The 21,570-nt window shown below is 48.8% G+C and overlaps 1 protein-coding gene across 9 annotated transcripts in view; it reads right to left on the bottom strand.

Moving 5' to 3' along the window:
* Positions 1-4,077: 4,077 nt before the first annotated feature.
* The window catches only part of Xylb (xylulokinase), a 41,318-nt gene continuing 23,825 nt past the window's right edge, over positions 4,078-21,570 (bottom strand). For 4 of the 9 annotated variants that reach the window (XM_039081640.2, XM_063265658.1, XM_063265657.1 and 1 more), the window contains 9 exons: positions 19,997-20,037; positions 19,313-19,428; positions 18,431-18,546; positions 17,744-17,817; positions 17,202-17,298; positions 16,104-16,162; positions 14,075-14,162; positions 12,756-12,850; positions 10,014-11,769 (listed from right to left, as the gene is read on the bottom strand). In XM_039081640.2, coding sequence (XP_038937568.1) covers positions 11,692-11,769; positions 12,756-12,850; positions 14,075-14,162; positions 16,104-16,162; positions 17,202-17,298; positions 17,744-17,817; positions 18,431-18,546; positions 19,313-19,428; positions 19,997-20,037 — 764 coding nt within the window. In that variant the 3' untranslated portion in view covers positions 10,014-11,691. Of the gene's footprint in view, positions 4,500-10,013; positions 11,770-12,755; positions 12,851-14,074; positions 14,163-16,103; positions 16,163-17,201; positions 17,299-17,382; positions 17,579-17,743; positions 17,818-18,430; positions 18,547-19,312; positions 19,429-19,996; positions 20,038-21,570 lie in introns of those variants that run through there. The other 5 variants (NM_001033704.2, XM_017595698.3, XM_063265656.1 and 2 more) reach the window with 5 other exon arrangements.

Here is a 21,570-nt window from a genome sequence, read left to right as displayed (position 1 = left end):
GAGCGGTGGCCACGGAGCCGAGCCAGCGGGGAAACCCGGATGTTGGATACAAAGAGGCGGGCGAGCTGGGCGGGGAGGGGGAGGGGAGGCGGGCCCTCCGGCCGCGTGGTCCGCGCCCCCCTTGGGGGCGGGGCCGGAGAGGAACAACAACACCGAGGCTCCGCCCCCAGCCCGCGCCCTCTGGAGACAGCGCTCAGGCAGCACCAGCCTCTAGGGCTAGGCGGGGCGCGCTCCCGGAGCTGGTGGGATTGGACTGCCCACAAGTTGGCTGTTGCCTGCCCGGTGCTATGGAGCCCCCGCTACGGGATGCACGCTCCTCTGAGACCCCTGAGTGAGTGGGTAGCTCCTGGACCCCATAACCTAGGACCTCTGCCCTCCAGCTCTCATCTATGGACTAAGTAATTGTCAGAAAAAACGCTGAAGTCTGAATTGACAGCAGTTCCCCACAGTCTCCAAGCAGAGGACCCACAGAGCAGCTGCAGGTGGGAAAGAACTGTTGGCGACCTGCTTCCTGAAGGATCCTCAGCAGTCCCAGATCCTTCATCTTACCTTCAGCACTCCTCCCACCCATTTAAAGATCTGTTCAGAACAGGTCTCTGTTCCTTTCGCACATACACACACCAGATTCCTCCATTTCAGATTCCACACAGATTACACCACCAAAGCGTTTGAGAGTAATCGGCCTCCCAGCTGCATTGGAAGAGCCAGTCACACCACTCAGGGAAAACGCTATGGAGTCCTCAGATATTCCCCTCCTGCCTCAGCAAGAAGAGTGAGGAGGGAGGTGGCACCCCAGAGCCTGGGTTATTTCACTGGCTTGAGCCTCGGACTTCCCTTATGAGAGTGACAGGGTGTTAAACTCCTCCAAGACTCGGGTAGCGTTTCTTACTGCTACAGCTTTGGTTTTGAGGCAGAAAGATTCTCAGCCTCCTAAGTAGCCGAGACCACGGGTCTGCCGCTCGTCTGACAACCTTCGCTCTTAAATTTTGTCTTTTTCCTCTCCTTGTGTAATCTGCAGATAGCCTGGAGTTCTCTAATCTGTGGTCTTTCTTATTTTTTTCATTCGTTTATTGATCGGTTGTGTATGTGTTTGCCTGCCTGTATCTATGTGTATGCCTAGTGCCTGAGTCCTCTGCGAGAGCAACGAGTGCTCTTAACCGCTGAGTCATCTCTCCAGACCCATAGCCTATCATTGTATTATTATTATTATTATTATTATTATTATTATTATTATTATTATTATTATTGGTGGTGGTATTTTTGAGAAAAGATCTTACTATGTAGCCCTGGCTGTCCTGGAACTCACGCTAGATCAGACTAGCCTCCCACTCAACAGAGATCTGCTTGCCTCTGCCTTCCAAGAGTTGAGATTAAAGCCGTGTGTCACCACCCACACCCGATTTATTTTATTTTTAATCATGTGTATATATGTATGTCTGTGTGGGAATATGTATACGTGCATACAGGTACTCCATGAAGCCAGAAGGGGACCCAGGATTCCCTGGAGCTGAGGTAAAGATGGTTGTGAGCTGCCTGACGTGGGTGCTGGGAACCAAACTCAGGTCCCTTGCAAGAGCAGTTAAACTCTCAACTTAACAGCTGAGATATTTCTCCAGCCCCCATTTTGCATCTCCTTAATGAGTGGTAGAAACTTATTCAAACAAGCTCAGGCTGATAGACACACTGTACTGGGGAAAGCATTGGTTACAAAGTATCATTCATTCATAGGCCAAAAAGTAGACTAGTTCTATTCTTCTGTCTTATTGTGAGAGTTTTGGGGGAAGAACCTCATATTAGCCCGGGATGGCCACCTAGTCAATCCATGGCCAAGAATAACCTCGAACTTCTGCTCCTCCAGTCTCTGCCTCCCAAGTGCTGGGATCAGAGGTTTGCACCACCATACCTGGTCATATGTATTGCTGGGGATCGAACCCACAGCTTCCTGCACATTAGGCAGACACTGCCAATTCGGTTGCATGCCCAGCTTCTGTACCACACCAGGTCATATGTCACTTAACCTCAACTGGTCCAAAATGCCCACACATCGAAATGCTACTCTGATGGTTCTAGAAAATCCAAATTCATATATTGAACTACTAGCTTCATGGTTGCATTTGGCAGCCTACCTGGAAGCCTGATTTTTACCTAGCCGGAAGAGAACTCCCATCTTTTCTCCCCCTTTAGCCTGCTCCCCCTACCCCCCCATCTACCCCCGTCTAAATCAATAGCATGGGGTCAGTTGTTCATATCAAAGCCTTCTGAGTCACCCTTGAATGTCCAATCGACCACTGTGTCTCAAATGTGCATCCAATATCCAGCCATAGTTTTTCATACGCCCTGTGCCACCAGCAGCCTACACTTCATATCTGGGCAGCTTTAACAGTAGTGGACTGAGGGGCTCCTTAGCTGTCACCAGTGTCCATTCATGTTGCTGAGTGTATCTTTTATTTCTTTAAAAGAAAAAAATTTTTTCGGAGCTGAGGACCGAACCCAGGGCCTTGGGCTTGCTAGGCAAGCGCTCTACCACTGAGCTAAATCCCCAACCCCTTAAAATTTTTATTATATTTTAATGTGTGTGTGTGTGAGAGAGAGAGAGAGAGAGAGAGAGAGAGAGAGACAGACAGACAGACAGACAGACAGACAGACAGACAGACAGACAGGAGAGAGAGAATGAACATGTCGAGATCAGATGACAACTTGTGGTTGGCTCTGTCTTTCCACTCTGTGGGTGCTGGGAATCAAACTCAAATCCTCAGGATTGGCAGCAGGTCCCAGTACTTAGTGAACTGTGTCTCGGGTCCTGGTACACTTCCTAAATAGTGACTGAGGTGAGTCTTTAAAAAGACGGGTTCAGCGGTTAAGAGCACCCGACTGCTCTTCCAGAGGTCATGAGTTTAATTCCCAGCAACCACACGGTGGCTCACAACCATCTGTAAAGAGATCTGGTGCCCTCTTCTGGTGTATCTGAAGACAACTACAGTGTACTTATATATAATAAATGAATAAAAAAAAAAAAAAAAAAAAAAGATGGGACTCCGGGGTTAGATGGCTCAGTGGTTTAAAAAATAAAAACAAAAACAAAAACAAACAAAAAACAGTTGCTGTTGTTGCAGAGGACCTGGATTTGGTTCCTAGGACCCAGATTGGATGATTTACAAATGTCTATGACTCCAACTCCATAAACATCGACTTCCTCTCTTGACCTCCACAAACACCTGTACACACACACACACACTTAAAAATAAAATTAGAAAGATGCGTATGCTACATTATAGCAATTCCCCTTTATCTGTAGTTTCTCTTTTCACTTACAGTCAAAGGAAGCCTAAAACATTAAATATTAATTTTCATAAATTAGAACTTTCAAACCGCTAGCCAGTGTGGCTAGCACACTGACTTCTTACCACTCGTCTCTGACCCTTCCAGGACACAAAGGATTATTCCTGCCGCTGCCCAGAGCTTCCTCGCTGTATTTGCTGCCCACCCATTGGTCTCTCCTTTCTTAAGATTTGTTTTTATTTATGCGTATGCCTGTGTACATTTGTGTGCAAGCACCCGTGGAGGCCAGAAGAAGGCCTAGAGATAGGGAGTTGCGAGCCACCGCGTGTGGGTGCTGGGAACTGAACTCTGCTCCACTACAAGAGAAGCAAGCATCCTTAACCACTGAGCTATCTCTCCAGTCCCTCCTCCAGCCCGCATTGGTATCTTAATGGCCATATGGGCTATCAGATCAGTGGTTATTCAATCGTGGTGCTGTGCGCAAAGAATCTGCATTTCGCCAAATAATGGCCCTGATGCCGAAAAGTAATGCTGCCGGGAATTCGGATATGCCAGAGAGAATGCATGCTGCCATTACGTAGTCTCGGTACGGAAAGAAAAACCTGTCGCCGTGCCAGTGGTAAGAATTAATCTTAACGTGAAACTGTGGGGAAGGTAAAAGTGCCTCTTGCTAGGATTTCTGTCATGCGGGAAACCGCGGAAGTGGCAACCAGTTCGGGGGTGGGGGTGGGGATGGGGGCGTGGGTTTGAATCCTGCTACGCTCACCTCAACCCCAAAGTAAATTACCAAGATTTCCATAAGTTTTATAATTTTACTCGGAGACAACTGAAAAGACGGGGCCCGGCTTACCTCGGCCACTGAGAGGCACAGCCGCACGCATGCTCTAAACACATTCAAGGGAGTCACTGGGGCCCACAGTCCAGAATGATCGCTCTCTGTATGACACAAGGGAGGAGAGCTTGTGGATATGTCAGTAATACGGTTCCCCCAATATCTATTATGTTTTGCATTCCTGGGACTCAAACCAGGGCCTTGCACATGCCGAGCAAGTACGCTATCCGTGTGCTTCGCCCCAGGCGTCGACCTCAGAAGGCTTCATTTCTTTGCTCTGTTTATTCCTTCCTTCGGGGGCGGGGATTCTTTCTACCCCCTCTGTTAATTTAATGGTGGCGACCTTCAGGTCAGTTAAATGAATCGGATCGGGGAGGAAGGTAACGCTCTGTAATGAGAGAGAATGGTTAGGTTACGCGGTGCTAATGGAAAAATCCCCAAACCTTAATGGTTTAAAGCCACAAAATTTATTTCTTCCTCTCAGTACATGTCCATTAGGGGTCACCAGGTAAACTCCAGTCTCCGTAATAACTCAGGGGCATAGGCTAACACGGAAGTGTGTTTTTTACACATGCTTCTATTGCAGAGCCGGGCACAAAACCATGGCAGATTGCATGTGGCTCTTAACGCTTTTTATCGGATTCTGAAGAGGCAGCGGTTAGGATGTTGGCTTCATGGTGGCTGCATCTTTGAAAATACCCACATCAAAACAACTACATGAGAAATTAAAAAAAAAAAAACCATAGGAAATCCTTGTACATTTCGAATAAGACAAAGTGATAAAGGTTTTCTCCAAAGTACAAGCAAACGGGGCGGGGCAGAGCAATAAAGGCCGTGTGAGGCTGCTTCCATACAAAAGGACATAGGGACAATAGACTCCTAGACAGTTAAGAAATACGCCACAGAAAACACAAAGGCAGGGCTGGAGAGATGGCTCAGTGGTTAAGAGCACTGACTGCTCTTCCAGAGGTCCTGAGTTCAATTCCTGACAACCACATGGTGGCTCACAACCATCTGTAATGGGATCCGATGCCTTCTTCTGGTGTCTGAAGACAGCTGCAGTAGTGTACTCATATATAATAAATAGATGTTTCTTTAGAAAAAAGAAAGAAAACAGAACTGAAAAGGGAAAATACAAAGTCATTCTGACATCTGGTGACACCGGCATGGACCCTCACAGAGGACCAGGCTCTAGTTCCCAGCACCCACACTGCAGCTCACAAGGTCTCTAACTCCAGTTCCAGGGAGCCAACATCCTCTTCTGGCTTCCGTGGGCACTGCACATGTGTGCACAGACATATGCAGGCAAAACACGCATACACAAAAAATAAAAATAGGAAATCTTTAAAAACAGAAAAGGGCCAAACATCTAGATTCATGGCATTCACAGTGAACCTTTTTTAAAGAGAAACATTTAGCTCAGTGGTAGAGCGCCTGCCTAGTAAGTGCAAGGCCCTGGGTTCGGTCCTCAGCTCTGAAAAAAAAAAAAAAAAAAAAAGAGAAACATATATTTATGGGCATGTGTGCCGCAGAAGCGAGAACCTACCTCACCTCAGCTCGGTAAAACCAACCACCTCCTGAGTGCTGCCTTCTCTCCTCCACACCACACGATGGCATGTGTGCACCCATACCCACACGAAATAAAGGGAACACTTTCTCCAGACAGGGTCTCACCATGTAACTCTGGCTGACCTGGGATTTACTGGGGAGACAGGCTGGCCTTGAACACACAGAGATGTATTTGCCTGCCTCTGTTTCCCCAGTGCTGGATTAAGAAAACATGCCACCACTCTAACTACTTTCATTTTATTCTTCCATTACTACAGTGATTCATATTCTAAGAGATATGTTCATTTATTGATTTAATTATATGCCATAGTTTCATTGCTAATTACATTTGGAGGGGGGATGGATTTTTAAAATTTTTTTAAAGATTTAATGTATATGAGCACACTGTCACTGTCTTCAGACACCAGAAGAGGGCATCGGATCCCATTACAGATGGTTGTGAGCCACCATGTGGTTGCTGGGAATTGAACTCAGGACCTCTGGAAGAGCAGTCAGTGCTCTTAACCACTGAGCCAGCTCTCTAGCCTGTTTTTAAATTTTTTTTTTTAAATTTAAAGATGTATTTGTAGTGCATATAGAAGCCAGAAGAGGGTAACAAATCCTCTGAAACTGGAGTTTCAGATCAATACTAGCTGCCATGTAGGTGCTAGAAATTGACCTTGGGGCTGGAGAGATGGCTCAGTGGTTAAGAGCACTGACTGTTCTTCCAGAGGTCCTGAGTTCAAATCCCATCAACCACATGATGACTCACAACCAGCTACAATGAGATCTTATGCCCTCTTCTGGTGTGTCTGAAGAGCTACAGTGTACTTATATATAATAAATAAATCTGGAGGAAAAAAAAAAGCCAGGCTTGGTGGCATGTGGGTGAAATCCGGGTGACAGCAAGATGGGAGGTGGAGACTGATGAATCCCTGGAAGCTGAGTGGCGGCCAGTCCCTGTCTCAAACAAAAAGTGGAAGGCACCTGAGAAATTCATCCAAGCTAGTCCTGACCTCCAACCTACACATGCACTCACACACACATGCACCCAGCCACATATACATGCACACACACACATGTACTCAGCCACACATACATGCACCCCCCCACACACACAAACACACCCCACACACATGCACCCAGTCATACATACATGCACCCATGCATACACATGCACCCCTACACACACATGCACTCATACACAATGCACCCATATACACATGTACCCAGCCACACATACATGTACCCATGCATACACACATGCACCCATATACACATACAGCCAGCCACACACATGTAGCATCCATACATGTATGGCCATACACACACACACACACACACACACACACACACACACACACACACGCACGCACCACACAGTAGAACATTCAATGTACATTTATGTACTCTTTGTAGAAACCGTCTTCTGCCTCCTTTGGCCTTAAAGAGGACAGCAGTGCGTTAAAACTTATTCTTTCCGGCTGTCTGTTTCTCCTGCTGCTGTTGCACAAAGGCCACGTGCTTTGACAGGATGCAGCCAACGGGAAAGGAAGACAGCACACAGGACTCTGACCCAGGCAGAGGATTCCAGAATGTCATTTCAAGCTGACAAAGCAAATAGCTGAGCCTTGTAGCCCTGGTGGTTGGCCCATCACGATTGTGAATCGAAGCCCTTTGCACTGTGGTGTCCCTCTCTGTCTCTTACTCCCATTTCTCACAGTGAGATGGAGGCTACAGCTTCTGCCTTCTGTGAGCTTTGCGTGTGGACTGTTGATGACCACTACACTCTCCTGTCTTTCAGAACCACTAGTTCTGTGCACGTCTCCTCTAAACACAGGAACGCATTGGTTTGCACACTGTTTGGCAATTCTTTTTTTCTTTTCTTTTTTTTTTTTTTGGTTCTTTTTTTCGGAGCTGGGGACCAAACCCAGGGCCTTGCGCTTCCTAGGCAAGCGCTCTACCACTGAGCTAAATCCCCAACCCCTTTTTTTTCTTTTAGTAGGTGGAGTAAGGGTCCTCACACTGACTGGACTCATGCTAGGACTTCTGCTTACTTAAGCGTGCACAAAGCTGCAATTAGCATGTATCACTGGTTGTATGATCTGTTGCCTTTTCTTTGAGGACGATTTGCATTTGTTAAGGTTTATTTATTGTGTATACATGAGGGTATGCATGTACCAGGGCACCTACATGGCACTCAGAGGACAGCTTTTGGAGTCAGTTCTCTCCTACCATATGGGCCCCCAGGGCTTGCACTCAGGCTGCAAACACTTTACCTGCTGGCCCATCTCCATAGCGCTGAGATTTGCATCTTTCTTGCTTTAAAAAACCTTTTTATTATACTGATTATATGGTATTTTTAACACTTAATGCCTTCCATGGTACTTATTAGTTTTATTGCCCAGTTCTCCTTTTTCAAGTATTTGCTTTGCAATTTTAAGTGTTTAAATTGCACGCGCAACAGTGAGTTCTTTGTACTTCCCATTTCTCCTCTCCTGTCCCAGTTGGCTTCAGCTGCCAATCTGACAGTCTAGGGTCACCTGAGGGACTCTCAACTGAGGGACTGCCCAGATCAGACCAGCCAGTGGCCATGTCCTCGAGAGACTGTCTTGATTTATGGTTGCTGTGGGAGGGTCTGGCCTACGTGGGCAGCACCATTCCTAGGCCTGTGTGCCTGGACTGTATAAGAAACATAGCTGAGTCTGTGACGGAGCCAGTAAATAACACTCCTCCATGATGCCTGCTCGGTTCCTACCTTGCCTTCCCTCAGAGATGACTGTGACCTGGAAAGGGAAGGTGAAATTAACCCTTTCTTCCAGGTTGCCTTTGATCATCGGAGCAAGGGAAAGCAAATGAGGACACCCCCGCCCTCCTTTGTCCTATGCTAGCTGATAACTTTGCCCAAGCAGTGCCATTTGACATTCGTCCATGTCAGATTCCCCCCTTGTCTCGTGGTATGGTGACAGCTGTCTTTAGGAACATGCCAAGAAGCGGTGAGCAAACCTTAGCTAAGGCATGACTAAGACACTAGATAGCTTAACTAGGTACAGACCTGAGCGCACTTTTGTCCTTTACTCACGTTGGGGGTGAGGGGACACACATTGCCACAGCACAAGAGTAAAGGTCAAAGGACAACTTGCTGGGGTTCGTTCTGTCTTTCCACCATGTAGACTCTGGAGCTCGAACTCAGATCTTAAGACCTGGCAGCAAGCCCCTTTACCCGCTGAGGCACCTCACTGGTCCTTGTATTTTTCTTTGTTCTTTGATAACATTCCAGGGTGCATGCCTGCATACTCAGTAACGTTTCCTAGTCTTGTAGAGTCTGGTGTGGCCTTGGTCCTACCAAGATGCTTCAAAGCCTTATTAAGAATGTCTGGGTCCACGAAACCGTGTTATCCCAGGATTTCTGGGAAATGTGGATAAGAACAGGACTGCTGAGTAGCTCAGGAGTGATGAGTGATGATAAAAGCAGTAGAGTCTTGAAAGGCTCCCGCCCATCACTAACCACTCCCCGAACCCACTCAAGATCAACTGTGCTGACTGAACTTGGCAAGCTGTGTGAGACATGAACACGGACCGCACCACACTTGCCAGGATGCACCACGAGAAAGTTCCTCGTCCCCTTGCTTTCTTCCCTGGGGTGACACCTGCCTGACCTTTCTTTTCTGAGAATGGCATCCTTTGGTCTTGACAACTTCACTTTTACCTTCACCGCACAAAATGTGATTTATTACACAGTGCACATTGGGATACTGTGTTGGGGTTTTCTTTTTTTTTTTTAAAGATTTATTTATTTATTTTATGTACAGCATTCTGTCTGCATATGTGACTGCAGGCCAGAAGAGGCCACCAGATCTCATTTCAGATGGTTGTGAGCCATCATGTGGTTGCTGGGAATTGAACTCATGACCTCTGGAAGAGCAGTCAGTGCTCTTAACCGCTGAGCCATCTCCAGCCCGTGTTAGGGTTTTCTTTAACCTTTAGTTTTTATCTTATATCTAGAGCAGCTGTTTTCCTGCTTGCATGTATGCATCACTCGGAGTATAGCAGCCCTTTTAGAACTGGACTTACAGCTGTGAGCTGCTGTGTGGGTGCTAGGAACAGAACCCCTGCCCCACCCTCCCTACCCCCCCGCCCCCTGCCCCACCTCAGTCTGTTTTATGATCTAAGCCTTTTGATGTTGGGTCAGTGATACATAAACCTCAGAACACTGCTAGAAGGCATCTAAATTACAAGGTAGACTCTTTCAAAGGCACGTTTGTGAACATCTCAGTAGGAGAGGACTTGTCCAGGATCTTCAATCACAGGTTCAAACCCCCGCACCGATAAAGGGGAAGCAGGGAGAGATGGATTTTAGGTGTTTTCAAAATTTTGTTTATTTTGGGAAGTTCTAAGTATCAACAGGGATCTTGTCTTTATTCTCCTCCCTTCTTTTCTGGTGCCTCCCTGAACTTCCCTCGGCGCCTCCCTCCTCTTTGATGTGCCGTAAATTGTCCAGATCTGTCACGGTCTATCCTTCCGTTCAGTGTCTTCTCACATAGACTTGCCGAGTTTCCATTTGGATTTGTTTTTTCACTTGTCACCTACGGAGGCCTTTTTCATCCAAAATTGTCTGATTTACTGTAGGGAAGATCTGTTGGAATGTCGTCCTGGTTAACTGTTGTGCGGTCCCAGATGCCTTTGCAGTATAAAATCTCTGTAACAAGCAATGTCCCAGAGGCGTTTCCTTCTGCACTGTGGGTTTGTTGTGGGCACGATGGTTATGGTTGCTTCTTCCCCCCCACCCCCACACCGAGCCTTCCAAGCGACCTCATGTCTAGACACAAGTCTCTTTCCATCTCTGTCTTTTGATTTCCCAGCAGTCACTGCTCTGACCCTGGTCTCACTCCTGTCTGCAACATCTCGCCACTGTGTCAGATCCAGTGGTCGAGTCCTGAGTTCAGCATGGCCTTGTAGCAGAGGAAACCTCCAGGGGGTGATGAGGGGGTGAGATCACCACCAAGAAAAGTGTGAAGCAGGGGTAGAGAGGGAAGACTTGGCATCTGCTCAAGCATAGTAGGATACGTGGAAGTGAGAGGTGAAAGTATGCCAGTTAAAAAGGAAACCCAGGCCAGGCGTGCGGCTCAGCAGGTAGAGTGTTTGCCTAGAATACGTGAGGCTGTGGGTTCAATCCCTGGTATGGCATAAACCAGGTGTGGTGGCACATACTTGGGAGATGGTGGCAGGAAGAAAGCTTAAGTTTAAGGTCACTTTTCGCTGCAAAGAAAGTTTGAGGGCAGCAGGAGATAACCCCTACCCGCCCCCTCAAAAAAAGAAAGCCAGAATTTAGAAATTTCTCAAAACACATAATTCTGTCATCATGTGAACTACAATGAAATACGGAAGAACCCGGAAGTGTTTAGCCTGGGAGATAGATACCCAGCCAGGGCACCCAGGAAACCCCAGTCAGGCAGTCTCTGTACAGGGCTGGGGGAGGGGAAGGAAGGATATTCACCAGGTCCATGAAGGTCGTCTTGAGTGGGAAGTTATACCAGGTGCGTATAGGGAGGGAAGATGGAGACAGACAGACAGACAGACAGACAGACAGACGAGAGCCCTGGGAAGACACCCACAGAAACAGGAGGGTTAGTCACAGGTAGGAGAGAAGTGGCTTAGTCTGGTTTGCTGGGAAGGATGGAGGATTGCGGTTCCAGTATAGGGGAGGTGGCTGAAGGTGAGGAAGGAGGAGTGGTCAGAGTCAGGGAAAAGACAGTCTCTCCCTGTGCTGCTGTTTGTCCCTTTGAAAGGGGAAGAGGATTGTCTTTGGTGGCCATACCCTACCATGTTTTCCTGAATGAAAAACAGAAAAGGAGAAATTGCTTTTCCATCCCAGGACATGCAGGCCACATGTCTCCAAGGAGTCATGGCTTCAGGATGGTTCAGGACAGGACAGGAGTACTCCACAGGTTCAGCACAGCCGAACTGTTCAGACCAAGGAGGCGAGAGCGAGTGCCACCAGGGAGGCAGCAGAGTGCCTGGGCCCGAAGAATTCATTCCAGAGGCCCCCGAGCTTTGGACAAGATTCTCTGTTCCAGTTCAGCATATCGAGGGAGAAGGGCTGCATAAACCTGGACAAGCAGAAAGAGCAATATACGATGGGGATGGGGAAGGGTCTCTTACGGCTGTTTGCAGCTTCAAAGTTTAAAAATGTAAATTCTGGGGCTGGAGAGATGGCCCAGTGGTTTAGCACACTGGCTACCCTTCCAGAGGATCCAGGTTTGAGTTCTAGTACCCACATGGTGAGTTCAGTTCCAGGGGATCCAACACCCTCTTCTGGCCTCCTCAGGCACCATGCACACACGCAATAAAAACTTAAATAAATAAATAACTATATACACATACATATATATGTATATATATATATATATACACACACACATATATATATAAATAATTATAAAACGTATTCCAAACTCCACAAACTTTGTGCAAAACCGATGAGAATTATGACATCACTGTTTTCTCTAAACACTTACATGTTAAAATGATACTTTGGATAGATTAGGTTAAATCATTAAAATTAATTTTGTTCGACAGGTGGTGGTGGCCCATGCCTTTAATCCCAGCACTCAGGAGGGAGAGGCCAGAACGGTCTATACGGTGAGTTCTAGGTCAGCCAGGGTTACACAGGGAAACTCTGTCTTGACAAAACAAACAAAAAAGAATAATTTTGTTTCTATTTTACATTTGACAAATTGGGGCATTAGAGAGATGGTGCATTGGTTAAAAGCCTGTATGGATCTTGCAGAGGATGCAGGTTCAGTTCCCAGCACCCATGGCTTCTTGGTATGCCAAGGGTGTAATTCTGTCAAGTGAATGTTTCAGATGGGTGAGACGCTAGATTCAACCCTCAAGTGCTGTGGTCTGTGTGTGGGGTGGAGTGTGCACATGTTTGGGAGTGTGGGGATGGGGAATTTTTTGGGCGGGAGGGGGTCAATTTAGTACGGCAGATTTAATATAGATGAAAGAAAAATTCACCTTTTAAAGAAAAGAAAAAAAAGGGCCAAGACAGATTGAGAGGCAAGTGCTAAGAGAAAGTCCAATGGTTTCTCACCTGGGAAGCTCCTGGGTTGGGGGTGGCAGCCAGGCTGGGCTGTGGTGCTGATTTTACCACCTCTGAAAAGGCTACACCTGTCCCTCCTGCAAGGCCTAGAGGGGAAAGGTCATCTCACATCTGTTCATGTCACATGAGGATGTTAACTGAATGTGTCAGATGCTGCTATGGTGACAAAACACAACCGTTCCTCAAACAGGCAGGACTGCTCAGCGGTGGGCACCTCCTCGGCCTGCACAAGACTCAGGCTCCTACCCAGCACCACCCAAGAAAGCCCAAGTCTTTAAGCTGAGTCACCCAGCTCAGAAGAGTTCCTAAAAGTCATACATCAGAGAATGGCAAGTTCAAGGTTCACCTGGAATCCAGAGTGAATCTGGACAACTCGGTGAGAGCTCATCTCAAGACAAAAAGTATATCAGAGAGAGAGAGAGAGGGAAGGAGAGAGAGAGAGAGAGAGAGGGAGGGAGGGAGGGAAGGAGGGAAGGAGAGAGAGAGAGAGAGAGAGAGAGAGAGAGAGAGAGAGAGAGAGAGAGAGAGATACAAGGCCCTGGGTTGAGGTAAGAAGTAAAAATGTGGAAGCAAATTCCCCAATGATCCTGCTATGCGAGTTGGAGGAGAGAGAGGAATGAGGGTAAAGTTTCGTGATTAAGAGGACAGCACTCCACCCTTCTTCAGTGTTGAAAGAAACATCAAGTTTAAGTAGGTGTGCAAAGGAGTGAGTTCATGGGGAAAGAATGAACCCCCAGGCAAAAGGGTGGAGCCCCTGATGCACTTGACAACCGGGAGTTCCCTAGAGGACAGGTGACAGGGTAAAGCAACCTAACTGAGGAGGCTAGCCTTAACCCTAGCTAACTCTGTCTTCCAGTAATGTCTGAGGTTTCAGGAAGACAGCCAGGAGAGCCAGGGCCTCTGGGGGAGCTGTCCATGGTTCTGGACTTCTTGGCTCTGAGGCCTTTACCACTGTCTCAATTTCTTGCTATTCCGGATTCCATCCACTGCCTTCATCTCCCCTAACTGCACAGACCTACACCGAGGCTGCCCTTAAGCATGCCTTGTGGCGTTTTTTGGTCTCTCTTTAGAGTTTGACTCGGATAGGCCTCATCCAATTTGAATCCTGCCTCCCTTTCTCCACTTTTACTAGTGCACACAAAGGGTAGGGTTTCATTCTTGCTGGGGTGGGGGTGGGGATAAAAATGAGGCTAACAGTCCTGAAACTCCGGTGTCCTTCAACAGGGAATGCTCTCTCCCCCTTCCCACCCTTCTCAGCCCAGTGATGCTTAAACACTTGTGAGACAGTCCTGCCCTGTTCATTGACCTACCGTGAAAGGCTCGGTATGCGGAGCCAACACAGGCTGAACTGGTGGTGTCTATGACATACACAGGGGCCCCAAAAACATCTGCAAGCACCTGGGAGGGACACGGAAGTTAGAATGGGTGAGCCATCGGTCAGAGAGAACATTTAGAACCTTCTAGGCTCTTCTCTCTTTCCTCATATCTTCTGATGCCTTCCATCTAACCACCGGTGCTTTAAGCACGTGGAGCTGGTGATGAGACAGGAAGACCCCAGAGAAGGGCTACAGTCCCTAGGCTGACTCTAGACCTTGTAAAAGACAAGATCCTACCACATAGCTCAAGTCAGACTGAAATTCGCCATGCAGTCAAGCTAACCTCAGACACATCATGTTCCTGCTTTGGTCTCTACAGAGACTTTAAGCAGCAAGCCACGCCCCATGCCTTTCCTCTTAAGACCTGATCATGCTATGTAGCCCTGGCTGGTGTAGCACTATTTAGAGCAGGCTGGCCTAGAACTCACAGACCCACATGCTGCTGCCTCCCCAGCACTAGGATTGAAAAACAGGGCGCCATCACATCCAGGCCCCTGTACTTTTTTTGTGAATCTGTGTGCATGTGGGGGGCGGCAGGAGGAATCCTCATGTGTGCAGGTACACGTGGAGGCCAGAGGTCAACGCCAGGTATCTTCTTCGGTCACTTAGTCTCGCTGTTTGCAAAAAGAGTCTGTAGTTTGGCCTTCGGCTTACAAACTGGCTAGAGTGGCTGTAGCCGACACTTGCAGAGGCCCTCAATAAGCCCCTTGAGGGGGTGCGAGCATCTGGGATCCTGCTGCCCAAATTTCTCTAATGACGGCTGTTCCAGCCCCTTGAGGAGGGAGAGTGGGAAAAAATAAAGCCCCCAAACCAGGCCCCCCCCCAAAAAAATCCAACCAATCTCAGACCACCTTGGAAAGCTACGCACGCACGCACGCACGCACGCACGCACGCACGCACGCACGCACGCAGAGAAAACCCTATGCAAGCCTGCCGGGCTGCTCAGTCCTTGCTGTTTCTCACCACGGCAGAGGCAGCCACCCTCTTGGGTCTCTCGCTCCGTCTGTTCTATTATGTGGGGTTTGTCGTGTGGTGTGACTTGGTTGTATTCCTTGGTTCCTGACTGCCAGGATACCTTGCACTCAAGAGCTTCGACACTTGCCCCTCGTGTCTCCACTTGCCAGTGCTGGGATTGCTGGTACACATAACCAAGGAATCTGATCTTGGGCCCTCATGCCTATTCCCCGGCTCTTTAACTCTTTATATGCTGGTTGGTTTGTTGTGGTTTTGTCAACTTGACGCAAGCTAGAGTTGCCCGATAACACGGAAACATGGTTGAGAAATTGCCTTCATGAGATCAGCCTGTGGGGCATTTTTTTTTTTTAAATTAGAAATTGATGTGGGTGGGGCCATCCCTGGTTCCATAAGAAAGCAGGCTCAGCTAGCCACAGGGAGCAAGCCAGTAAGCAGCACTCATCCATGGGCTCTGTCTCAGTTCCTGCCTGTAGGATCCTGTATTCGTTCCCACCCTGACATCCCTCAGTGATGGACTGTAAAGTGAAACAAACCCTTTCTCCCTAAGATGCTTTTGCTGGCCGTGTTTTATCACAACAATATAAACTTTGTCTTAAGTTTATTTATTTTCGGTGCTAAAAAATCAAAGCCAGCACCTCAAGTGTCACAAGACGAGTGGATGGACGGCTGAGAAAATGGCTCGTTCGGTAAAGTGCTTGCTGTATGTGCACAAAGACCCAACTTTAAAACCTTAGAATCCATGTATAGGATCTGAATGTGCAACACATGCCTGTAATCCCAGCCCTGGGAAATGGACTCCCAGGGGCTTGCTGGCCAGCCATTCTAGTCGATCCCAGGGGCTTGCTGACCAGCCATTCCAGTCAAGTCTGTGAGCTCCAGGGTCAGTAGAGCTTATTCCCCCACATAAGGGAGAGCATGATAAGGAAGACATCAGCTCTAGATGCAAGACAAGGAAGAGGTTGTGGCAAAAGGTCACCACCACACGTACCTGCAAGATGTCTTTATTGTGAGAGGCTCCTCCCGTGGCCAGAATCTTTGTCTTAGGCACTGCAAAACAAAAGATGAAACAGAACTGAAATGCTTACAGCAATTCTCTCAAGGCAGAAAGGACTGCCCTTCCGCTGTGGGTGGCTTGCCGAAGCTTGGCTCGTCCATGGAAGGCCACGCGTAAGTCATTTGCCTAGGAATTTGTAGTCCCCCTGCCTTCGCTGTCTTTACCAACTAAAAAATTAAAGGTTGGGGGATGTAGTTCAGTTCGCAGAGCAAACGCAAGGCTCTGAGTTCCACCACCACCTACTTTGCTCCGCTGCACCCCATACCCCAAAAGGAAAAAAAAAATCTCCCAATGAACCAATAGTAGAAGTTTTCTTCTATTGATAAGTGTCCCCTACCCAAAGGATTATTATTACTGTTGTTGTTGCTATTGTTGTTGTTATTGTTGTTATCTCGCTCTTTAAAAGGATTTATTTCATTCTGTGTGTATCTCGGGTCTGTGTATGTGAATATACATACAAGACCAGAAGAGGGTGCTGGGTCCCCCCAGATCTGAGTGGTGAGAACTGAGCTCTAAGTGTAGCAGGCATTTTAGCCACTGAGCTATCTCTCCCCCATCACCCTTCTACAGGGATTGAGATCGAATCTCAAAAAATAAAAAAATAAATAAATACACTTTGCCAAACAGTGTTGGCTCACTTTTAAGTCCAGCATGAGGGGAAGAGACAGAGGCAGGCTCTCTGAGTTCGAGGTCAGCTTGGTCTACGGAGTGAGTTCTAGGACAGCCAGGGCTAGAACTGCAGCTAGCACACAGCTTGGGGCATAGGAAGACCTCTCCTAATGCCGCACCTACGTTTATGACCTAGTGATCATTTTAGCAGTGACATAGCTGAGAAGCAGGTCGCCCTGCCTGTACATCCACACCTGCTCTAAGGCACCCCAATTGCTCTCTCACCCCACCCAGAACCAAGTCCGCCCACCGTCTCCACACAGCATCCTATAAGGCCTGAATAGACACTGTCTCTGAGCCTCTTCCACCCCTCTCCCAACCCCACATGCCCCCCAGAACACATCCAGCTGGCCCCTTACTTACTGATTCGGTAGCCTAGGCCTTCTGCATGAATCCTCTTGGCCATGAACTGGCCTTCAACCAGCGCTCGGATCTCCACATCTCCAGGGAATGCCGAGACCTGTCTCCAGAAAACAGGAACAGTGTGAGGGACCCGACCTCTAGAATGCACCAGAGCACACCCGTAGATGAACAGATGATGTACCCCTTTAGCAGAGTGCCAAAAGCCAGTTGTTAAGCAGGGCTCCACACCAGAGTGAATGAATGTAGTCCTATAGCCCACAGCGGATGTGTCTGGGGCTGGGAAGACAGCTGGAAGTCAGAGCGCTTGTGGTGTAGCAAGAGCACCTGGGTTTGGAGCCTCCAAGGTGGAACTGGAGAATCCCCTGGGCAAGCTCCGGCTTTGATGGAGAGAACCCATCCCAAAGACTCTGGTGAACGAGCAGCCCACCAAGTCTCCAGTGTCAGTCTTGGTCTGCCACATGCATGCACACCGGCAACACACATGTAAACGAACACACACACACACACACACACATATATACACATGGAAAAGACACAAGTACCTCCATGTTATCTGCATTAAACCTATGGCACCCGATAATCTCAGGGGTGATCTCCATGACATCGAAATAAAAACCTGAAGCAAAACCAGGAAGGGGTGAGCTGTCAGCATCCCAGAGTAGAACGGTTTCTCAAAAGACTTCAAAAAAGGACAAAGCGAAGTTACATGATCTGTGCCACAGCCCTCTCCCATGCCCTAGAGGAGCCCTGTGATATCCTCAGACCTTGCTCTCCCACTGGACAGAGGGAACTGGGAAGGCCAGGGCTATTCTAAGGCAACCTTTCTGATTTCTACTTGGCAGCTCAGCAGAGAAACAGCTGCCTCACTGAACCTGAGCACCAGGCGGGGTACGAGGAAAGACATGTCCCTCCCCTCCTCAGGACATAACCTCGCGCTCGCTGCTTTCTGTCTGGGGCAGAAACCTGCCTACTGAGACACAGCGGGCCACAGTAGATCCTGGGGCCGCCGTCTCTGATTTTGAAGGGGAAGAAGACAGAACTCGGGTCTGACCTTCCACTGCACTGAAGCAGCAGCCATGGGTAACTATGTGAGTGCGTCCTCAGAACCTAGGGACCCACACCAGCTCATGAGAATACACGTGGACACAGAAAGACCACCCCCCCCCAACTTCACACCCCAAGTCATGGCACCCCAGGCCTTGCTGGTCCTGTCCACAGGCCCAGCTTACCCAAGTTTCCGTTGTTCCCCATCTCAGTGGACTGCAGGGCCTTAGAGAACTTGTTCCAGGAACAGGAAGCAGACTCGTCTCGAATCTTCTCTCTCATGAGGGAGCCATTTTTAAAGCTGCAGAAATACACACAGTATATGAGTCCTGGGCTCCCAGGTTTGGGGTGTTGGGTCGGAACCCAGGTGCCTCACATGCTAGGCAAGGATTTAACTACTAAACTTTACTCTCAGACTGGACCCAGGGTTGTTGAAAGAGTCCCAGACAGATGGTCTCCGGGTCAGGCTAGACCACAACCCAGGGGCAGGGCACAACAATGAGTGGGAACCTCAAGCCTCTCAGTCTCTCCTGTGGTTTATGGACGTCCTGGAAGGTGCTGGACTCACAGTTATCTTGGGATCTGTTTATGCTGGACGCTGCCACCGTGGGGCCCACATAGAGATCTCTATACCTCACATTGGCTCTTCATCAGGACTGGCGTACTAGCCTAACTAGACCTGAATATTCTCCAGTGGTTCTAGGTGCTTTCAGCTCAAAAGCCTTCTAAGCCGGGGAGCTTCCAACAGGTCCCAAAGGCCTGTGACTCAGCTCCTGTAAAAATTCCCTCTTGCTTAGGGTCAAGCCAAACATGTACGTCAGAGCACCGCGAAGTAAACGCCTTGCTTACAAAACCAGTGCCACACAGGACAGGGTTGGAGGTAGAGTTTGTACCCAAGCTTGGGGGCCCATAGGTCTTGGGCTCCTCCCCAGATGGTTCTGCTATCAAGCAAGAACTCACGTGTCCCTGTGGTCGTGGCTGCCCATGAGGCATTTTGGTAGGAATAACTTGGGCGTGTCTGGTTGTCCCTGACCTGTGTGTGCCTTCTTTCCCCAACCCAGGATTACCACAGAAGCGCCATATATTGCCGTGCATCCACTGGGTTGCAGAAGATGTGCCCTTCCAAGGCAGGCATGGGCTTTTGGAGCCAGAGAAATAGGGTGTCGCTGGTGCCCAGGCTGACCTGAGGGTGAGCAGAACAGAGGGTGAGGTGCCTGGGTCTTGCCTACAAGTGTCCTCTGTCAGTGACACACCCCGCATCCCACCCTGCCTTCATCCAGTCACCTCCATCCTCATACTGCAGGTGAGCAGAGACACCTGCCAACTCTCTTTTTTTCCTTGACCCTCCTCATACCCAGTGAGTGAAAGGTCACCTGCTACCCAGATTCAGGCTCTTGTGGACATCATCACTGACCTTCTAGAGCTTAATACCGAATCATCAAAGTAATGGTTTCCCAAATGGCCTCCCCTAGTAGGTGTAGAAAAACCATTGAAGAAATCTTCCCACATACTCAGGAGCTCACAGCACCCTGGCCCTCCTCCAACCCTCTGCCACTCTGCTTGTAAGACAGTCACTGTCAAGCAGACAGGGTTCTTGCTTGACATCAGCAAAGGACAATGACCTAAGGAAGGCTACTGGGCCTCTATCCTCTCTAGAGGCAGCAGACCCTCTGACGGTCGCCAACACACAGCTGAGACTCAGCACCCCGGTCCCCAGGACAGAAGGTCTGTAGGTGTGGGAGTCACCTTACCGCAACATCTCCTTCCTCCAGCCTCATGCCGGCCAGTGATGCTGGGAACGGAAGGGAAACCTCTGGTGAGACCCACAGAGCAAACTGTAGTAACCACCCAGACAGCAACACGGATACCACCTCTGCCTTAACCCGCAGGTGAGCAAGCTGAGTTTAAGGAGCCAAAGGGTGGACTGCTCTAGTCAAGGCCCTGATTTCAAGGCTGAGAATTCTCCCTCAGGGATAAACTCCCCACCACGGGCAGGTACTCAGAGAACCAAGGAGACCAGGTCAAGGCATCAAGAACATACATGACAGGAGAGACAGAGGGGAGACAGGAACACAGTGGGTTTTGCTAGCCCAGGACAAAGGAAGGGCTGTGGTTATGGCTACCGCCTCCTGCAGACACAGGGTTCCCTGCAGCAGTCTTCTCTGCCCTCTCTGCTGACATGGCCCCCCTGACAGCACTAAAGAGGACCTTGCACATAGCCCGTGCTCCCTAAATGTTGAGTGGATGAACTGAGAGGAGACATGGGAACAGAAACAGACACCCCTGAACTGGGCAGTGGGGTGTTCCTTGAGGCAGTGCCTATGCCCAAGCCTAGGCGACAGTGCAGAGCTCCATCAGGACAGTTGAAGCCCCGACGCCCATACATCAAGCTGACCAGAAGGATGGAGGTTAATGCATGAGCATAGGAAGAGGCTGAGGAGAATCCCTTCAATGCTAACTGTCTTTGAAGGTTCGCTGGGAAAAGCTAGCTTTCCCTGTGGGTCTGGAGTACAGCACACAGCATACTCCTCAGTGTGGCCCATCTGCTCTTTCACAGAAACCAGAGGCCTTGAGAGACCCAGAAGAAGAACAAGAAGAAGAGGGGGAGGAGGAGGAGGAAGAGGCAACGTTAGGGGGGGGGGTGCCACAAGAAACAAACTGCTCATAGACCAAATGACCTTGAAACAGTGTCCCTCGGACGGGCTGAGGAGCTGAGATGGTGGCTGGAATAGAATGGAGATGGGGGTGGGGAGACCACTGCTTTCTTTATACCCACTGACCTTCACCAAGACAGTACAGGCCCGAGTCCATGCCTGAGCCTTTGAGGGTGGTGGGGCCAGGCTGGGGTTGCGATAAAGAGCCAGAATTCAGAGGGAAAAAAAGAACAGCACTGAAGTCTTCATCAAGAAGCTGGTCAGTGAGGCTGGAAAGATGGCTCAGTGGTTAAGAGCACTGACTGCTCTTCCAGAGGTCATGAGTTCAATTCCCAGCAACCACATGGTGGCTCACAACCATCTGTAATGAGATCTGGTGCCCTCTTCTGGCCTGCAGTCGCATATTTTATAGACAGTCAGAATGCTGTCTATAAAATAAATAAATAAATCTTTAAAAAAAAAAAAAGAAGCTGGTCAGTGGCTGGGCATGGTGGCATCCGCTGCATGTAACCCCAGCATTGGGGAGGTGGAGGCCTAATAATATATCCCTTGGGCTCTACAACCAGCCAGCATAGTTTACTGTGTACATGGGTACATGCACACGAACATACATACATACATACATACATATGCACACACGCAGAGAAAAGAGACAGAGACAGAGAGACAGA

This window comes from Rattus norvegicus, chromosome 8 (assembly GCF_036323735.1).
Source record: "Rattus norvegicus strain BN/NHsdMcwi chromosome 8, GRCr8, whole genome shotgun sequence".
Taxonomy (NCBI): domain Eukaryota; kingdom Metazoa; phylum Chordata; class Mammalia; order Rodentia; family Muridae; genus Rattus; species Rattus norvegicus.
The sequence above is the reverse complement of the archived record's forward strand: the minus strand, read 5'-3'. Positions and strand labels throughout refer to the sequence as shown.